The 15,885-nt window shown below is 52.8% G+C and overlaps 1 protein-coding gene across 2 annotated transcripts; it reads left to right on the forward strand.

The window, feature by feature from the left end:
- Nucleotides 1-8,564: 8,564 nt before the first annotated feature.
- Nucleotides 8,565-15,471, forward strand: Bsnd (barttin CLCNK type accessory subunit beta). 2 transcript variants are annotated; one of them, XM_057783477.1, is made up of 4 exons: nt 8,565-8,741; nt 12,693-12,775; nt 13,875-14,129; nt 15,066-15,471. In XM_057783477.1, the coding sequence occupies exons 1-4, from the start codon at nt 8,565-8,567 to the stop codon at nt 15,469-15,471; spliced, it is 921 nt and encodes a 306-aa protein (XP_057639460.1). The 2 variants fall into 2 exon arrangements, with proteins under 2 accessions (XP_057639460.1, XP_057639459.1); XM_057783476.1 differs by having other exon boundaries at nt 12,693-12,773; nt 13,867-14,129.
- Nucleotides 15,472-15,885: the final 414 nt, after the last annotated feature.

The raw sequence follows: 15,885 nt of genomic DNA on the forward strand, positions 1-15,885 counted from the left end.
GAGAGGAAATTGGTATTTTTGGCAGCGCTGGCCCATGTCTCAGAGAGCCAAGTGGAAGGACCGTGGGGTGACAGCACTGGACACTCAACAGCATACTGAAAGCAGGGGCACAGCCCTGGGCCAGAGGCCCTCAAACTGCTGCACGCCTCAGAGTCGGTGGAGGTAAGCTTCCTCTACCAAGTGCTGGCTCAGCATCCTGCCACAAGGGCTTCACTGCTGTCCCTGGCTCTTCAGATGGGACTAATAGCAACTTTCCCTCCAGCTGCTCTCTGCCCACTACGACTCTGCCCACTCCACTATGCCACCAACTGGAAGGTACAGGACTCAGCCAGTTGGTGGCATAGTGGAGTGGGCAGAGTCATAGCTCACCCTTGCCCCACCCCACCCTATCAGCCCGAGCTACAGATCACAGACCAGCAAACCAAGGCCTGTTAACTCAGGCTGTGTTGCTCATGCTGAAATGTAAGGGACACACAGCAGCAGAGTAAGGGAGGTATATGTCGTCTTGGGTCCCTTTTGGCCCTCCCCTCAGGGACAGCGCCATTCTCCAGTATGCAGGCCCAGGGCCTAGAAGGCAGCTTCTCATCAGGGATATCAGGTCAGGCTCACTCTCACTCAGGGGGACTAAGTGACCTCCCCAATGCCCCAAGGCAGCAGGGGCTCAAAGGCTGGCTAAGGCGGCAGTCCCAAGGGACAGCTGGTGCTAGGCTAGGACTCTGCTCCTATCTCCTTTTCACCCCAGGTATGTGTGGGGTCCCCACGTGGGAAAGCAGCCTATGCAAGCTGAGGGCTCCCCATCTAGGCTGGGCCACGGTGGGGTCCACGTATTGTCACCCCGCCTGCTTCCCGCAGTATTCTCAGGTCACTGAGAGCCTCTCAACGCCAAGTCCAGGTCGGGCCTGGCTCCCAGCTCACTCTGAAGGGCAAAAGCCCTCACATAGTCTGGGCTGGGAGAGGAAGGCCTGCTCTGCATAGTAACACCCAGCTTACCGCTTACTCCTGCCCCTTGCTCCTTGCTCCCAGTTAGACCCCTGGACCTTGGCACTTCCTGTCCTATCCTCCCGTCAAAAGTTCTGGCCCCTCCTTTCTTCTCTCCTGTCACATTCTGTCTCCCCAGAGATGTTATCCTAGGCCACCAAGGAGTCTGGAGAAGCCTTGTCTCCCACTCTGGTGGTGACCTAGCTTGGGTTTATATTAGACCCTCTGCAGTTCCTAAGGGTTTCCCAAGTGAGGTGTTTACCCAGGGCACAGAGTTAATGAACGGCTGGTGTGAACAGGTTCTGTCTTGGCAGCAGCTGAAGGGCAGGTGGGGAGCGCTAGCCAGCCACAAAGGACTTTTCTGTCTCTCTGGAGCCACATCTGTTCATCTGGCTCAGGAAGGGACAGTGACTTGGTCAAGGTCACCAGCCTGAACCTGAGCCAAGGCTATGGCAATCTCAGCAAGGCAGGGTACTGTCCCTTTCTGTATTGTGGTGGCCTCGCTGAAGAACCTGTGGAGGAGCCAGCCACCCATGGCAGGTCTGTCTGTCCCTTGCAGCCCTGCCATGGAACCAGGCTGTTCCCTGCATCCACGCTTGGACTCTTCTTGATTGGCCACCTAGACAGTGACACCCAGATGTCAGGGACCTTTGTGACTCAGGTGCTCCATCTTTTTCCAGGATCCTTGCAAATACGTGTTGCTTAGCAACCCTTGCCCATCACTGCTCCTGGCCTTTAGTCTGGTGACCCTCCCACCCACTATGACCCCCCCCCCCCCCCCCCCGTGACTCTACAGAGGCTCCTATTGGCTTCAGGAAAATGTCAGCCCAGAGGTTTCCTGCCCATACTTTCTTGGTCTCCTCAGCTCTAGTCCTTACACTTCATCTCTCCCCTCTCAAATACCACCCAGGGGGTTCCCTGGTCAAGACCTAGGGGACACAGAGGTAAACCAAATACAGCCTGTTATTCCCCAGAAGGCCTCTGAGCGTAGCTCGCCTGGGGAACTACATTTCCCAGGAGACCCTAGCGTTCCACGCAAAGGCTGCGCAGGCGCAGAACGTGGCGTTTGACGCACGTGCGTGGGGGGACCATTTAAAAAGCTGGACCGCCGTCTGTTCGTTCTCTTTTCCCCTTCTCTCCCGCATGCTGCAATAAACCCTGTGCGTGCCATGTGGGTCCAAGAAGACCAAGAAGAAGAAGAAGAACACAGCCACTCCCAGCAGCCACTGCAGTTTGGCTTTTAGTTGGAGGGACAGACAAGAGACGGAATAGATAATTTGTATAGTATGATAGATGGTGACGCTGTGGAGCACAACAAATTGGGAAAATTGAGGGAACTCCTTGGAGGAGGGCTTCTGCAATCTAGGGAATGGCCAGGGAAGATCCCACTAAGGTGACTATAGAGTAAAGGACTTAGCTAGGGAGATTATTCCAGGCAGAAAGGTCCTGGGGTGTCTGTACATTCCAGGAAGAACATGGAGCCAGAGTGAACTTAGGGAGAGTGAAGACCTGGAGGGGTGATGAGCAGGCAGTATGCAAAAGTGATGTACGGACTTATGGACCGCCTCAAGGCTTTTACCCTAAGAAGACAGTTTGCTGTTCCAGAGTTCCAAGCAGAGTAGTGACATGCGCTGACGTCCATTTGGGTTAAAAAGAGACATTAGGGGTCAAAGGTGGAATCCAAGATCAGCATTAGGGAGAGGATAATAGAGGGAGAGGAGTGAGTGCATTCTGTTTGCAGAAGGTAGAGTGTGGTGGTTTGAATAGGAATGGCCCCCGTAGATGTGTGTGTTTGAATGGTTGGCCCATAGGGAGCAGTGCTATTAGGACATGCACCCTTGTTGCAGGAATGTGTCAATGTGGGTGTGGGCTTTGAGGCCTTATATATGTTCAAGCCATTCCCAGAGTGGCACATAGTCTCCTTCTACTGCCTGTGGATCAAGATGTAGAACTCTCAGCTCCCTCTCCAGCAACATGTCTGCCTGCATGCTGACATGTTTCCTGCCATATGACAATGGACTAAACCTCTGAACTGTAAACCAATTAAATGTTTTCCTTTGTAAGAGTTGCTGTGGTCATGGTGTCTCTTCATAGCAATAGAAACCCTAACTAAGAAGTTGGCACCAGGGACTGGGGTATAGCTGTGATAAGCCTGCCAAGCTTTTGTTTGGAGGAATGTGGACTTTGGGAGTTTGGGTTAGAAAATCAGTTGAACACTTTCAGTGGGTCTGAATGGGTCATTCTAGTAGGAGCATGGAAGACAGTTGTGCTAAGGATGATTTGAACTGTAGGGATCTGGCTCAATAGGAGGAGAATTTTAGTATGTTGTCTCGAGACTGTTCTTGTAATAATGTGGCGATGAATGTGGCTGCTTTTTACCCTTATCTGAAGAGTCTGCCTGCAGATAAAGTGATGAGATCTGGATTAATTCTGTGGGCAGAGGAAATCTCAAAACAGCCTAGTATAGACCCTGTTGTGTGGTTACTAGTGTTAACTCTAATGAAGATTTATATGAAAAGGAGCAAACTGAGCAAGTAAAGATACAAAATGATTGAGGAGGAAAAGAGCACCAGGAAGTAAAATGGAGATAAATTCTGTGTTCAAGGAGATAAACAGATTAAGAAATGGAATAAAGGGAGTGGTGACCTCGGGGCAAGACCTCACCCAGCTAAGCTCCAATTTGTGAAAAGGCATTAAAGAATAGTTTAGGTCCAGGCGTGGTGGTAAACACCTTTAATCCCAGTACTCAGAAGGCAGAGGCTGACAGATCTCTGAGTCTGAGGTCAGCCTGGTCTACAGGTCTAGTTTCAGGACAGCCAACCTTAGGCAGTGAAGGAAACCATGGAAAGCAGAGAGCTGGAGAAGATGTAATGGAAGAAGGGAACCATCTTCCAGCCCCAACAAACAGCACAACGTGGCAGCTTCAGCAATGTGGTTCTGGCTTTAGAATCACAGATAGAAGCAAGGGGTTATAGAGTCTCCTTCCATGACTAAGAACAGCCTCTGAGGCTAGGCATCTTCCAGAAGCGGCCCTCATGGAGGCCTCAAGAGGCCATTGTGAAGCTGTGAGGGTGAAGCCTGGGTTGCCTTGGAGACCCCAAGATGTTAGAGATGCCAGAGCTGTGGGACACCTGCTGAGAAAACCTGCTAACAGGGAGTGGAAACAGCCTAAAAGAAAGAAATGGGTTGCAGTCAACAAAGCTGAAAGTTGGCGATCTGAAGAGCATTTGACGTCATATATGGAGATGCAGAGTTTGGAGCTGGTGTTTGGTCTTGCTTTGGTCTAGTATTTCCTTACTATGCTCCCTTTCCTTCATTTTGGAATGGTAAAATATATCCTGTGTCATTATGTGTTAGAAGAATGTGATCTGCTTTTTGATTTTGAGTTTACAGGGAATTACAGTTAAGAGATCTCGTGAGTCTCAGAAGAAACTGAACTTTGGATCTTTAAACAGGGTTGAGGCTGTGATAGACTATGGGGATTTTCAAGGCTGGACTAAATGCATTTTGTATTATGTTATGGCTACAAGCCTATTGGGGCCTGGGAGTGGAATGTGGTGATTTGAATAGGTATGGCCCCCATAGACTCATGTGTTTGAATGTTTGACTCATAGGAAGTGGTACTATTAGGAGGTGTGGCCTTAGAGGAAGTGTGTGATTGTGGGGGTGTGGGCTTTGAGGTCTCCTGTATTCAAACTACACTCACAGTTGCTTCTGCTGCCTGAAGATCAAGCTGTAGAAGTCTCGGTTCCTTCTCCAGCACCATGTCTGGTTTACACGCTGCCATGAAGATAACGGACTAAACCTCTGAAAATGCAAGCCAGCCCCAATTAAATGTTTTCCTTGTCAGAGTTGTCCTGGCCATGGTGTCTCTTCACAGCAATAGAAACCCTAACTAAGACTTAGAGTAAACAGGATTTGGGAGAGAGGAGGTGGGGGCGGTAGCCCGAGAAGGACCTGGACGACAGCTGACGTGGGCAGTGTGTACCACGGTGGGCGGCGCACAGTGAATCACAATCACGCCTGTCATCTCACCATCCTGGAGACGATGTAGCTGAGCACTCCATCCCCGAAGCCATTCTCATCAGCATGCCTTGACCCTCAGAGCGCCCGCCCTGTGTGGCAGGAGCCTGAGGAGAGGAGGTGAGAAATGGTTGATCTCTGTTACTGACAGGCTCTGGCTCCTTAGGACGAGCCTTGTCTTCACAGGCTTAGGTTTCTACTTGTTTCCAGGGTGTTCTATGTTTGAGTATTTTGTGGGGGCAGCTCACTCCCCGGACCCCCAATTCCTTCAGACATGTTCAACTTTTTGACTTGCAATACAATGCTGTCTTTCACAAAGTTCACACTGAGAACAGGAAAACGGAGTTCAAAAAAAAAAAAAGCTTGAAAAAATCTCATGTTTTAAGTAAATTTACAGTTTTGTGTTTGGCTGCATTCATAGTTATTGTCCACAGGTTGGACACGCCTTCGAGAAGACAGCACTTACCACACGCCCTCTGCTGGAACACCTCTGACTCCTGGACCGACCCTGCCGTTGCTTCCTCTGGGTGCCAGGAAGAAGGTCAAAGCCAGGGTGGCCTCAGGCCTGTGAGAGCAGGAACTGCCTCTAGCACAATATTTCGTTGCTCTGGGCACACACTCCCATTTCATTCTTTTTTGTTTTGGTTCTCATTTTTATCAATTCTTTGAGAATTTCACAGGCTACACCCTGATCACACACAGAACCCCTCCTCCCCATCCACCCAATGCCGAGCCTTCCTCTTCTTTCTTCCCCTTTCCTTCCCCCAGGGGAACCAGGGAATGCCAAGTGTGGTTGCTCCAGCAGAGACCACCACTATCCGCCCCCCACTAGCCAGGGGCCAACAGCTGTCCAGCCAATGGCCAAACCCATTCTTAGCCTCCTCCCTCCTCCCTCCATGTAGGGACCCCGCCCAGCCAGAGCCAGTGAAGGCCCTGTTAGTGCTGTCACAACTGCCACCAGCCCGGTCCTGCCCAGACAATCTTGTGCCCGTCCCCCGTGTCATCTGCCACCTTCAGAGCTCACAATCCGCTTGCCCATCCCCGTACGAAAATCCCTGAGGCCTGCGGGACAAACACAATTCACCCAGGGCAGGGCCCTCCACAGACTCTCACCATCGGCAGTGGTGAGAGGAGCCCAGTGTCCACTACAAGAGAACCCCCTTATGAGGCTGAGAGACACCCCCATCTCCGGTGTGTCACAGCAACAAGTCACTAGGAATTGCCTTGGCACCATGTCGACACAGGAGGACAACACTGGACATTTCATTCTTTTAAAAATATTTTTATTAGTCCTTCGGGAATTTCATGCAAGGTATTTTGAAAATATTCACCCTCCCTTTCCCCAGCTCCTCCCATAACCACCATCCCCACCTTCTATCCTTTCCACGCAGCTTCAAGATTTCTTTTTTTCCCCTTTTGTTGTATTTTCCCCTCTTTTTCCTGGTGGAGTCCAGTTTGTGCTGCCCCAGCTAGTCCTGAAAGAGAGGCCTGCCCTATGACCGTTTAATTCTTGACTCCAGAAGAGATCGGACCCTTTTAAGCCAGCACTGACTCATCTCAGAGTTTCTTACTCCTCCTTGCTACTAAAGGGGCAAAGAGAGACCGGGTCATGGCAATGAAAGAGAAGATCAGTGGATTGGGGAAGAAGACCCAAAAGCTAGATCCATCTACGTGGGCACTGGGAGCACTGGGGAAGTCTTGGTCAATCTGTCACTCCCAGACTTTGTCTCCTTATCTGTGAAGTGGGTGTGGCAACTCTTCCATGTTCCTGGGGCTGGGTGTACAGAGACGTAGGCAACACAGGATGTGGCAGAGACATGCCAGGTCACTACAAGGCCACCAGGGGGCACGAGAAGCTTCTATGGATGTGGCAGAGATTCTGGATACCAGCTAGGTTGCTCTACATTCAAGGCCTCTCTTGTCTCTAGTCTCTTTAAGATGCTTCTAATATCTCCTTAGAGGTCCCTGGCCAGTCACAATTCCAAACGACTGTCCCTCCTCTATGTCACTTTCTGGTACCATCCAGGAGATGGTCTAACAGCTGCTTACAATGCAAAGGAGACAAAACTGAAACCCACTGCCTAAGTTCACCCTAGGAATCAGACTGGAGGTAACCAGAGACTTGGCACCTCGGCGGTTTCCTCAGGGAAACTGGCACCTAGTCCCAGTTCCTGTGGTGTTTACAAACTGTGAAGTACAGCTGGACAGAGCTGAAGGACAGAGATGTTGGGAGACAGAGAGAGCGGAACCCTCTCTGGGAAGGGACCCCATGGCCATGCTGAGAGAGGTGCATGGGTGAACACAATGGGGCTTGAGGGACACGCACGGCCCGTACAGGAAAGTCCCTGAATGCAGGGATTCAGGCAGCACATTGAGAGCCCTTGCCATTGCACAGGTCACTCACAAGAACCCCAGCTGTCACACTCTGGGTACCTGTGGGGGCTCCGAGTCTCTGCGGTAGCAGCGATGGAAGAAGATCTGACCCCCCCCTCAGTCACATCAAAACTAGAAGTCTTCTCTTAGACTCTCATTTTTCGGACATGGATGGCTTTCCAGGGTGGGGACCAGGCCAGATGAGGCAGATGCCAATCAGTTAGTCACACCTGCAGGGGCTCTCGTTTACCTGGCCCCCAGGGAAAGCAGGTCTGGGCTGAATGTGGGCTATGAAGGGGATGTGGGAGGCAAGAGCTGGAGCCGGTTCTGGTTCTGGGAGGTGCTACAATTGCCCCTGGTAAACAGAGGAGGAAAGAGAGACACAGTCAGCTGGTGAGCAAGGCTGTGTACCACACAGCTGGAGACACAGATTAGGGACCATCACGGGCTTCGCTGCTGGAGCCTACCCCTGTTTTCACCTATGCTGCGGTTGACGAGGCTAGTGCTAGTGGGTTCTAGTCCCAGCTGCTCTGTCATTATTTGTGACTTTGGGCAGGTTACTTGTTCGTGCCTGCATCCTCATTTGTGAAGTGGGAATATGGGACTTGTCTCCTTAAATGAACTGAATGGCTAGGATGCTGGCCATTTAGTAGGTTCAGATACTCCTGTTGAGCCTAGGCAATCAGGTGTCCTTGAGAAGGTGTCTTTAGGTGTCTAAACTGTCAAGCTGTGGGTTTTGGACGCTGCCATGGCCCCACCCCTGGTTCCCAGAGCTGGGAGGTGCAAAGCCTGTCTGGGCTCAGCTCCACAGTAGACAAATGAGATGATGTCAAAGCCACGGCTGGCCCAGCCCCTGTGACCTCCCCCAGCCCTCCCCTGCCTCTGTCCCATGCTCAGATTCACAAACTCCACACAGCTGGGCCCAGAGAGAAGGAGAGTGGTAGGAGGAAAGGTAGATGGCTGGGCTCTTGGGCCCACTGACGCGTGTCACCTCCTGCCCTGCAGAACTGCTGGGCCCAGGGCCGGGAGCTGGACCTGTGGGGACTATTCCTTGATTTGGGCTTTATGCCTCAGTCTATGCCTCAGGCAAGCAGCGTATCATCCGACCCTGAGCCTGCTTGACATTCGTTTAGGATTGTGGGCAGCCCTCTGCCGGGGAGCTGGTCAGCTATCAGGGCTGGTTAGCCACCATGACTGAGGAGAAGACCTTCCGAATCGGCTTCATCATTCTGGGCCTTTTCCTGCTGTCCCTCGGCACATTCCTTATGAGCCACGATCGACCCCAGGTCTATGGTACCTTCTATGCTATGGGGAGCGTCATGGTGATTGGGGGTGTCATCTGGAGCATGTGCCAATGCTATCCTAAGGTAGGGGACTGGGGCATGGGGTATGTGCCAATGCTATCTTAAGGTAGGGGGCTGGGGCATGGGGTATGTGCCAATGCTATCCTAAGGTAGGGGGCTGGGGCAGGGGCATGTGCCAATGCTATCCTAAGGGGGCAGGAAGACGTGTGGCCCTCGTTGTCTCAGGGTACCAACCCCTTGACTCCAACTGCTATGGTCTTCCCATTCAGACTCCCCATATTCTCTCTATTCTGGGGGGTATACTTTTGTTTATCCATCCATCTCTTGCTGCGGCTGATCAGAATGCCCCCACGTCTGGGTCTTGAGCCGGCCAGAACAGGGACACAATGGGATCTATGCACTGTCTCTGTGTTAGATCAGAAGCTGGCTAGCATTTACTCTCTCCCAAGCTTGAACCCACAGCTCACCCCGACCCTATCCCAAGTGCTCTGTGTTTTCTGCAGGACTCTGAAGCACAGATCACAGGTTGGCGCTTGTGCCCTGGGTATTCCATCCTGGGTGCCCCACCCAGGGTGCTCCCTTCTGTGCCCCCAGTTGCTGAGGGCTCTGTCGGGCTGGGTCTTTCCGAGTCACAGTGTTTTTACCTGTAAAGTGGCTCCCCAGTGTGGGCTCTGCCTAGCCCTGTGGTAGCCCAGGGGTGATGTGTGGAAGATGGGCAGGGTAGGTTTGCAGATGGCCTGCTGTGTTTAGACAAACAGCTGCTGCTGCTGCTGCTCTTCTTGATCCCCACACGGTTCTAAGGGGTCGACAGTCAGGTGTTGTAAACCTTCAATGCCCAGAGAGGTAGGGTGACTCTTCCAATGTCACACAGCTACTCAGCTCCAGACGCTGAGAGATGAGAGCCACAGGAGTCTAGCCTGTGTTCTGTCTCTGAGTCCCCGGGAGGCTGAGCCATTTTGATCCCTAAACCTCAGTTTCCTTAACCATACAACATGGGTCAGGACACAGAGTGGGTGAGGGGGACAGATATCTGAGTCTTGACTCGATAGCAGCCCTGTCCCCCCAGCTTCCTCTACCCCTCCCCACTTTGGTGACAAGTACCAGAAGGACTTCTAAGAATTGGGTCCAGGTCCCAGCCTCTCCCAGCCCTCCCCCTCTCTGTGGCCAGCCCAGGTCTGTCACTTATATCTGGAGCTTGGGCAGTCCGAACTGGTTTGGGGCCATTTTACAAAGCAGTTTACAGTCAACTCTCCTCTCTGCGCTCAATGTCCTGAACAGAGGTCACTGGGAGAAGAGGGCCTTGAGGCCAGAGCCACCGCGTCACCACCCAGGGAAGGTGGGGATGTTGGGAAGAAAGCATCCTTCCTAGGGGTGGCTGGTGGGGGCGGGGATGGGGCTGAGCATTAATGAGTAACTGTGAAAGGCTCACGTGCTCCTGTGTGGGGAGGTGGTATGGCTGGTGGAAACCCACACCTCCTAGTGTCCCTCAAACCCCAATTCAAGTCCCTGTGCCCTGTGCCAAGTCTGTGACCTTGACAGAGCCCCCCCCCCCCCATTCTGTGCCTCGAATGGCCAAGTGGAAGGGAGCAAAGGGTGCTGTAGGGACGGGAGGGGTCCTGGGTGCCTGGGTGACGTGGGTGCAGAGGCCTTGCTCTGGAGAGAATGTTGCCAGTACTGTGAGGCTGCAGGGAAAGCAGGGAGGACAGGGCTGTGAGAGCTGTCACAAGCAGAACGGGAAGGAGAAAGGGCTCCCGCTCTTCACCATGGCTGTTCTGTTAGGTTTTGCATACAAACCTGGTTAGATTTGGTGCTCACCTGAGCCTCAGGCATGGGTCAAGAGGGAGAATCGAGCCAGGGCATGTCTAGTGTGGGGGCTACTGACAATGCTGGGCCTGGAAGTCGAAATGGAATGGGGGACTGAGGATGAGGGGTGGAGTGGCAGGGAAAGCGGAGCCTTGGCTCTGCTGGAGCTCAAAACCAGGACCTAGTGGTTGAAGGGCCTGTCCCCTTTGAGGGCTTCCCTCTTTATGCCTCTTCCCTCTGGAATGTCGGTGTGCAGCCTGAACTCAAATCTGATGCTATTCTCCCGCTAAAATTTCCCCTGGAATTTTTATTATCCCATAGCTGTGGATAAAGGTTGGAATTCTTAGTCTGATGTTCTGAGGGTTTCCAGGTCTGATCCTGCCCTGGATCATCAATCCTGCATATCTTTCCTCTTTGTTTAGAAAGAGAATCTGTGTTCTAGGATGCTGCTTCCTGTCTGTCTCCTCCGTGCTTCTCATGTCAGTGATGGTAGTCATGATTGCGGTGGTCGTGAGGGCAATGATGATGGTGATAGTGACGGTGATGATGGTGATGGTTATGACAGTGATTATGGTGGCGGTGGTGATCGTGATGGCGACGGTGGTGATGATTGTGGTGGCGCTGATGATGGCGATGATGATAGCAATGGTGGTGATGTAATGATGGCCATGGGAATGGTAGCGATGATGGTGATGATGCTGATGATGGTGATAAAGTAGATGATGATGCTGGGTCATGAGATAGGAAAAAGAGATAAATCTTAGAAAGTATGGAACCATCTGGCCAAAGGCATCCTTAGTGCAAATGTAAGATGCTTAGACACCTGAGGAGGTGCCTCCTCGGAAAGGTAAGAATCCCCTACCTAGCACCCCCTTCTTTCCAGCATCATGAAGCTTTGCTGGTGCAGGCAGAACCTCCCTCTCTGTACCGGTGCTGTTTATGACTCTGGAACAGCTCAGAAGGGGGCCATCAGATGTTACATGAAAGATGTTCAGACTTGTGTGTGATGTGTGTGTCCAGTGGCGTGGTCGTCGTTGGGCTAGGTTGTGATGTACTGAGAAGCCGTGTGTCCAGGTACCATACTGAGAGAGCCCTCTGTATTAAACAGAGCATGTGGTTCCAAGGCATATTAGGTCCATTCTCAACGTGGTCAGCCCATCTCCAGAACTCGTTCCAAACTGGGAAATGAAAGATTTACACCCACTATGCAACAGCTCCCCATTATCACTCTCATTAGTCTTGGGGATCCACTAGCCTCCTTTTGATTTTCACAACTTGGTATACCATGGAAGTGGGGTCTTACAGTGTTTGCCTTGGCTGCAGCCCAGTCTGGCATATCTCACTCAGCACCGTGTCTTCAACGTTCATCTTTGATGTAACGTGCATAAGAACTTCCTCCTGTAGACTGGCGGGCATGCTGTGTGTATGCAGTGTTCTTCTATCTATCTCCCATCAGTGGACCCTGGGTCACCTCTTGGGTGTGGGACACAGTGCTTCTCTGCACATGGAGGAGTAGGTGTCTCTTGGAGGCTTCTCTTATTGACTAGAAGATTTCAAAGAGGCTCTGGAAGGAAGCATGGCTCCCAGGATCCACAGCAAGGGTCTGGTAGTGAGAATATGCCCTCCCGTCTCCAGGGCCCCAATGGCAGGGCTCTTTCCGCCTAACCTGACTCATTCCTTCAAGGCGTTCCTTCCCAGCTCCAATGGCCACCCCTGAAGCTAGACTGCTTGATATCAAAAGTTCAGGGATGAGCTTTGTGGGCACACCCACAGCCTCTGTGTCGCTGCTCACTCCACTGCTGTGTCCAGTAAAGCACAAGTCAGTGTCTGGTTTACCATCCACTCACCAGGTGCAGACCGAGCACCCTCTGTAGATACCTCTGGGAAATGGTGGGTCTGGGCTCCAGGGCGGGGCATCTCTCTCACTCACTGCTGCCCCCAGTGTCCAGGTGGTGTCTGCACAGGGCAGGTTCTTGGGAGATTGTCCAGTAAAGGGAGAACGTGTTTCAGACAGGAACCTAGATATCTGTCTACCCGCTGGGGTTGAGCCAAGAACAGAAATTCGCTCATCAAACAGGAGCCCTACTGCATCCTTCTATCTTACAATCTTCAGAGAAGCCTGCAGAGGCTCCGGGCCCAGCGGTCAGATCATGTGGTGGCAGTCAGCTCTATCCCGGTCAATTGCAGAGACCATGTCCTCTCTCCTTGCAGATCACCTTCGTGCCGGCAGACTCTGACTTTCTGTCCCCAAAGGCCCTGAACCTGATGGAAAACAGGCTTTTGGAGGTGAAGAGGTAAGACCAGGGGGAATGGGTCCTCAGTCCAGCCTCCTGTCAAAAGAGGGGAAGAGGGGAACAAGGGAAGAGGTAAGGAGGGAGGGGATCAGGATAGTTGGGTTGGATGTTGGTGTCTGTCTTATCCCAGCCAGCTTCCTCTTTGCCTCCCATTTTCTGAGAGCACACTCTTAGAAATCACAGGTAGTTTCAAACTCTCAGGTTGGGTGTGCTAACATCATCATTCCTGTCTTATAGATGTGGACTCTGAGTCTCGGAGAAACACAAACCTCAGATCTCAAGGGGAGTCAGTGCTAGGGACAGTTCTGAATCTGGGCCTGAGTTGGCTGTGGAGGTGTCAAGCCCTGCTTCTGGCTTGGGATGGAGCCAGGAACTCTTTGGCTTTGGCTAATCCCCTGAGCTGTGACTCCCAAGCTCTGAAGGCTGGGCGGCATGCCCTAGAGCTACGAGGATCACAGCCCTCTGCTTTGCTTGGGGTAGTTTGTAACACCGACATTTTCAATTCCAGAAGTGTCCCAGTGAGAAGCACTGGGCACACCCTGGTGGGCGGGGCCACCCCACACACGTCCTTCACGTTCTGGTCACCTCCTGTGACCTTGGACAAAGACCTAGTCTCTGAAGCCCACGGGCAGAGAACAGAGCAATATGGCCCTGACCCACCAAGCTGGGTCTGTGTCAGCCTGTGTACAAGCCAATTTCAGTTGCTGTGCCTCAGTTTCCTCACGGCACCTCCTGGAGTTACAGGGAGTGCAGAGGTGATCACTTCCCAGCCTTGCAGGCAAGGAACCCTCAGGCAGCTGTTACTCTGCTGCTGGGAGGCAGAGCTGTGATTGGTGCGTTGGGGTGTGCTTCAGCAAGCAAAGCCTTGGTGCTGGGCCTTCGCCATCTTAACATTACAGGCTCTGTTTACCTTTTGAGACATTGTGATGTTGACTTGGGATCAGGCCTCAGCTCTCCATCTGTGGCCTGGGTACAGTGACACCCTGAAATTTTTCTTTTGAAATCAGTGGGGCCATGCTCCCATAGCAGACAGGGCGCCATGGTGAGGGAACTCACGTCTACCCCGCCCGACTTCTCTCCCTCTGTCTGTTGGACCCAGCCCCCAACCCCCCTATGTCAGGCTGTGGGAAGAAGCCGCCTATGACCAGAGCCTTCCAGACTTTACGCACGTTCAGATGAAGGTCCTGGGCTACAGTGAGGACCCTAGGCCCCTGCTGGCCACTGAGCTGAAGACAGGAGTCGGCAATGGTGGGGAAGGCGAGCCTTGTACTGCTCAGGCCTGGATGGAGGCAGCAGTGGTTGTCCACAGGGGCTTGGATGAGAATGAAGGAGAAAGATCTCATGCCCAGAGCAGGTGAGAGGGCGGCATGGGAGTGGGAATGCTGCCCAGTTCTAGGGCGGGGGGGGGGGGGGCTGTGTGCCAAGAGGGTGGCAGGGACACTTGGGAGTCAGGAGCAGCTGGGGGGGGGGGCGAGGTAAATGAGGTTGGCCTGGGGCTCTAATGGACCTAGGTGCTGATCTTAACTCCCTGGCTATATAATCGTGTTGGTTTCGGACTCTCCTGAGCAGTTTCTCTCAGGGGAACAGTCATTTCCGTGACACAGGAACAAAGTTTAAGTGCCCAACACACAGATCTTCCTTTTCCAAAGGCTTGTTATGAGCAGCAGGAGGCCAGGAGCCAGAGGGCTTGGATTTAAATCCTGCCTGGGCCTTTGACCTGCTCAGCATCTCAGGCAAGGTTTAGTCCTCACCACAGCCCAGTTCCGGTTTGTTTTCAAGTCAGGTCTCTGATCACTCCACTCATCCACACGCTCCATCACTACTGGACACCAACTCTCTCTAAGGCCTTGACTGGCCTCCAGTCTCCTGAGTTCCCAGACCGCTGCAGTGAGGGGAGGTGGGGCAGAAAAGGACACAGAGGTACCTACAGTGTGACGTGGACTGTGAGGGGACAGAGAAAGGTCCCGAATGCCGAATGCCTGCAGTAGTGGATGAGCCACTTAGCTGGTAGTTTTGTGTGTGCATGCGTGCATGTGTGTTTTAGGGTTTTTTCTTTTCTTTTTAAATAACAGCCCTGTTTCTTGGGTACCTACCCTGTGCCAGGCACTGTATGGAGAGCTGTGATCATTTTCCCTGCACTGTATGGGAGGGAATTCACATTGCCCTGATTTCCAAGGGGGAAAACAAGGAGGCCCAGAGATAAATGAACTTACTGCCACTAGTGGCTGAGGTCTGGACCCGCACAGTGTGACTCAGGACTTCTCTTCACACATTCTCTTTGCCTCTGCAGCCCTCCAACGTGTTCCCAAGGCTCTGCACCCTTGGCCTCATTCCAAGATGACCTGGACATGGGTTCCAGCGAAGGCAGCAGCCCTCACCCATCCCCATCCAACAGAGAGGAGCCATGCCCACGGGTGTTCTGGGCCAGCAGGGGTCCACTGGATCACTTCAGTGACTTTGCTCTCATTGATGACACCCCCACATCAGAGGACATGGTCCTGGAGGGGCAGGTGCAGGAGGCAGCTCTGCCCAGCAAGCAGCGGCTGTCCCTGAGGACAAAGGAGAAGGAGAGTGTCCATGCAAGTGCAGGGGAACCTGAACAGGAGGAGGAAGACCTCTACTATGGGTTACCAGACAGCCCTGGGGACCCCCTCCCCGACAAAGAGCTGGACTTCGAGCCCGATGCTCAGGGCTGAGAAGAACGGCCTCCTGGGTCTGGCCTGGTGGCACAGCTCTCTTCATGTGACCCCACCAAGCCTCAGTTTTCCACCTCCCAAAATGGGACTGTATGGAGGGTCAAGTGAGGCAATGAGCCGAAGACTCTTGGGAACTGAAAAGAACACACATGGGGCCTACAATCACCCCCCCTCCACACACACACACACACACACACACACACACGCACGCACGCACGCACGCGCACACAGTGAGCAGATGCTTCCAGGTGTAGCTTGTTGTGCTGACCTGGAGGAAGAGTGGGCTTTTCTGACGTCCTGGGTTACAGCCAGACCCTCGGAAGCCCTTTCCATGTCCTAATGCTGGCCTTTGATTGGGCCCTTCTGTGGTGCTACCCGGGGCCCCTGCTCCTTCATGGAGGCCGATCAGGGCCC

Source organism: Chionomys nivalis, chromosome 11, assembly GCF_950005125.1.
Source record: "Chionomys nivalis chromosome 11, mChiNiv1.1, whole genome shotgun sequence".
Taxonomy (NCBI): Eukaryota; Metazoa; Chordata; class Mammalia; order Rodentia; family Cricetidae; genus Chionomys; species Chionomys nivalis.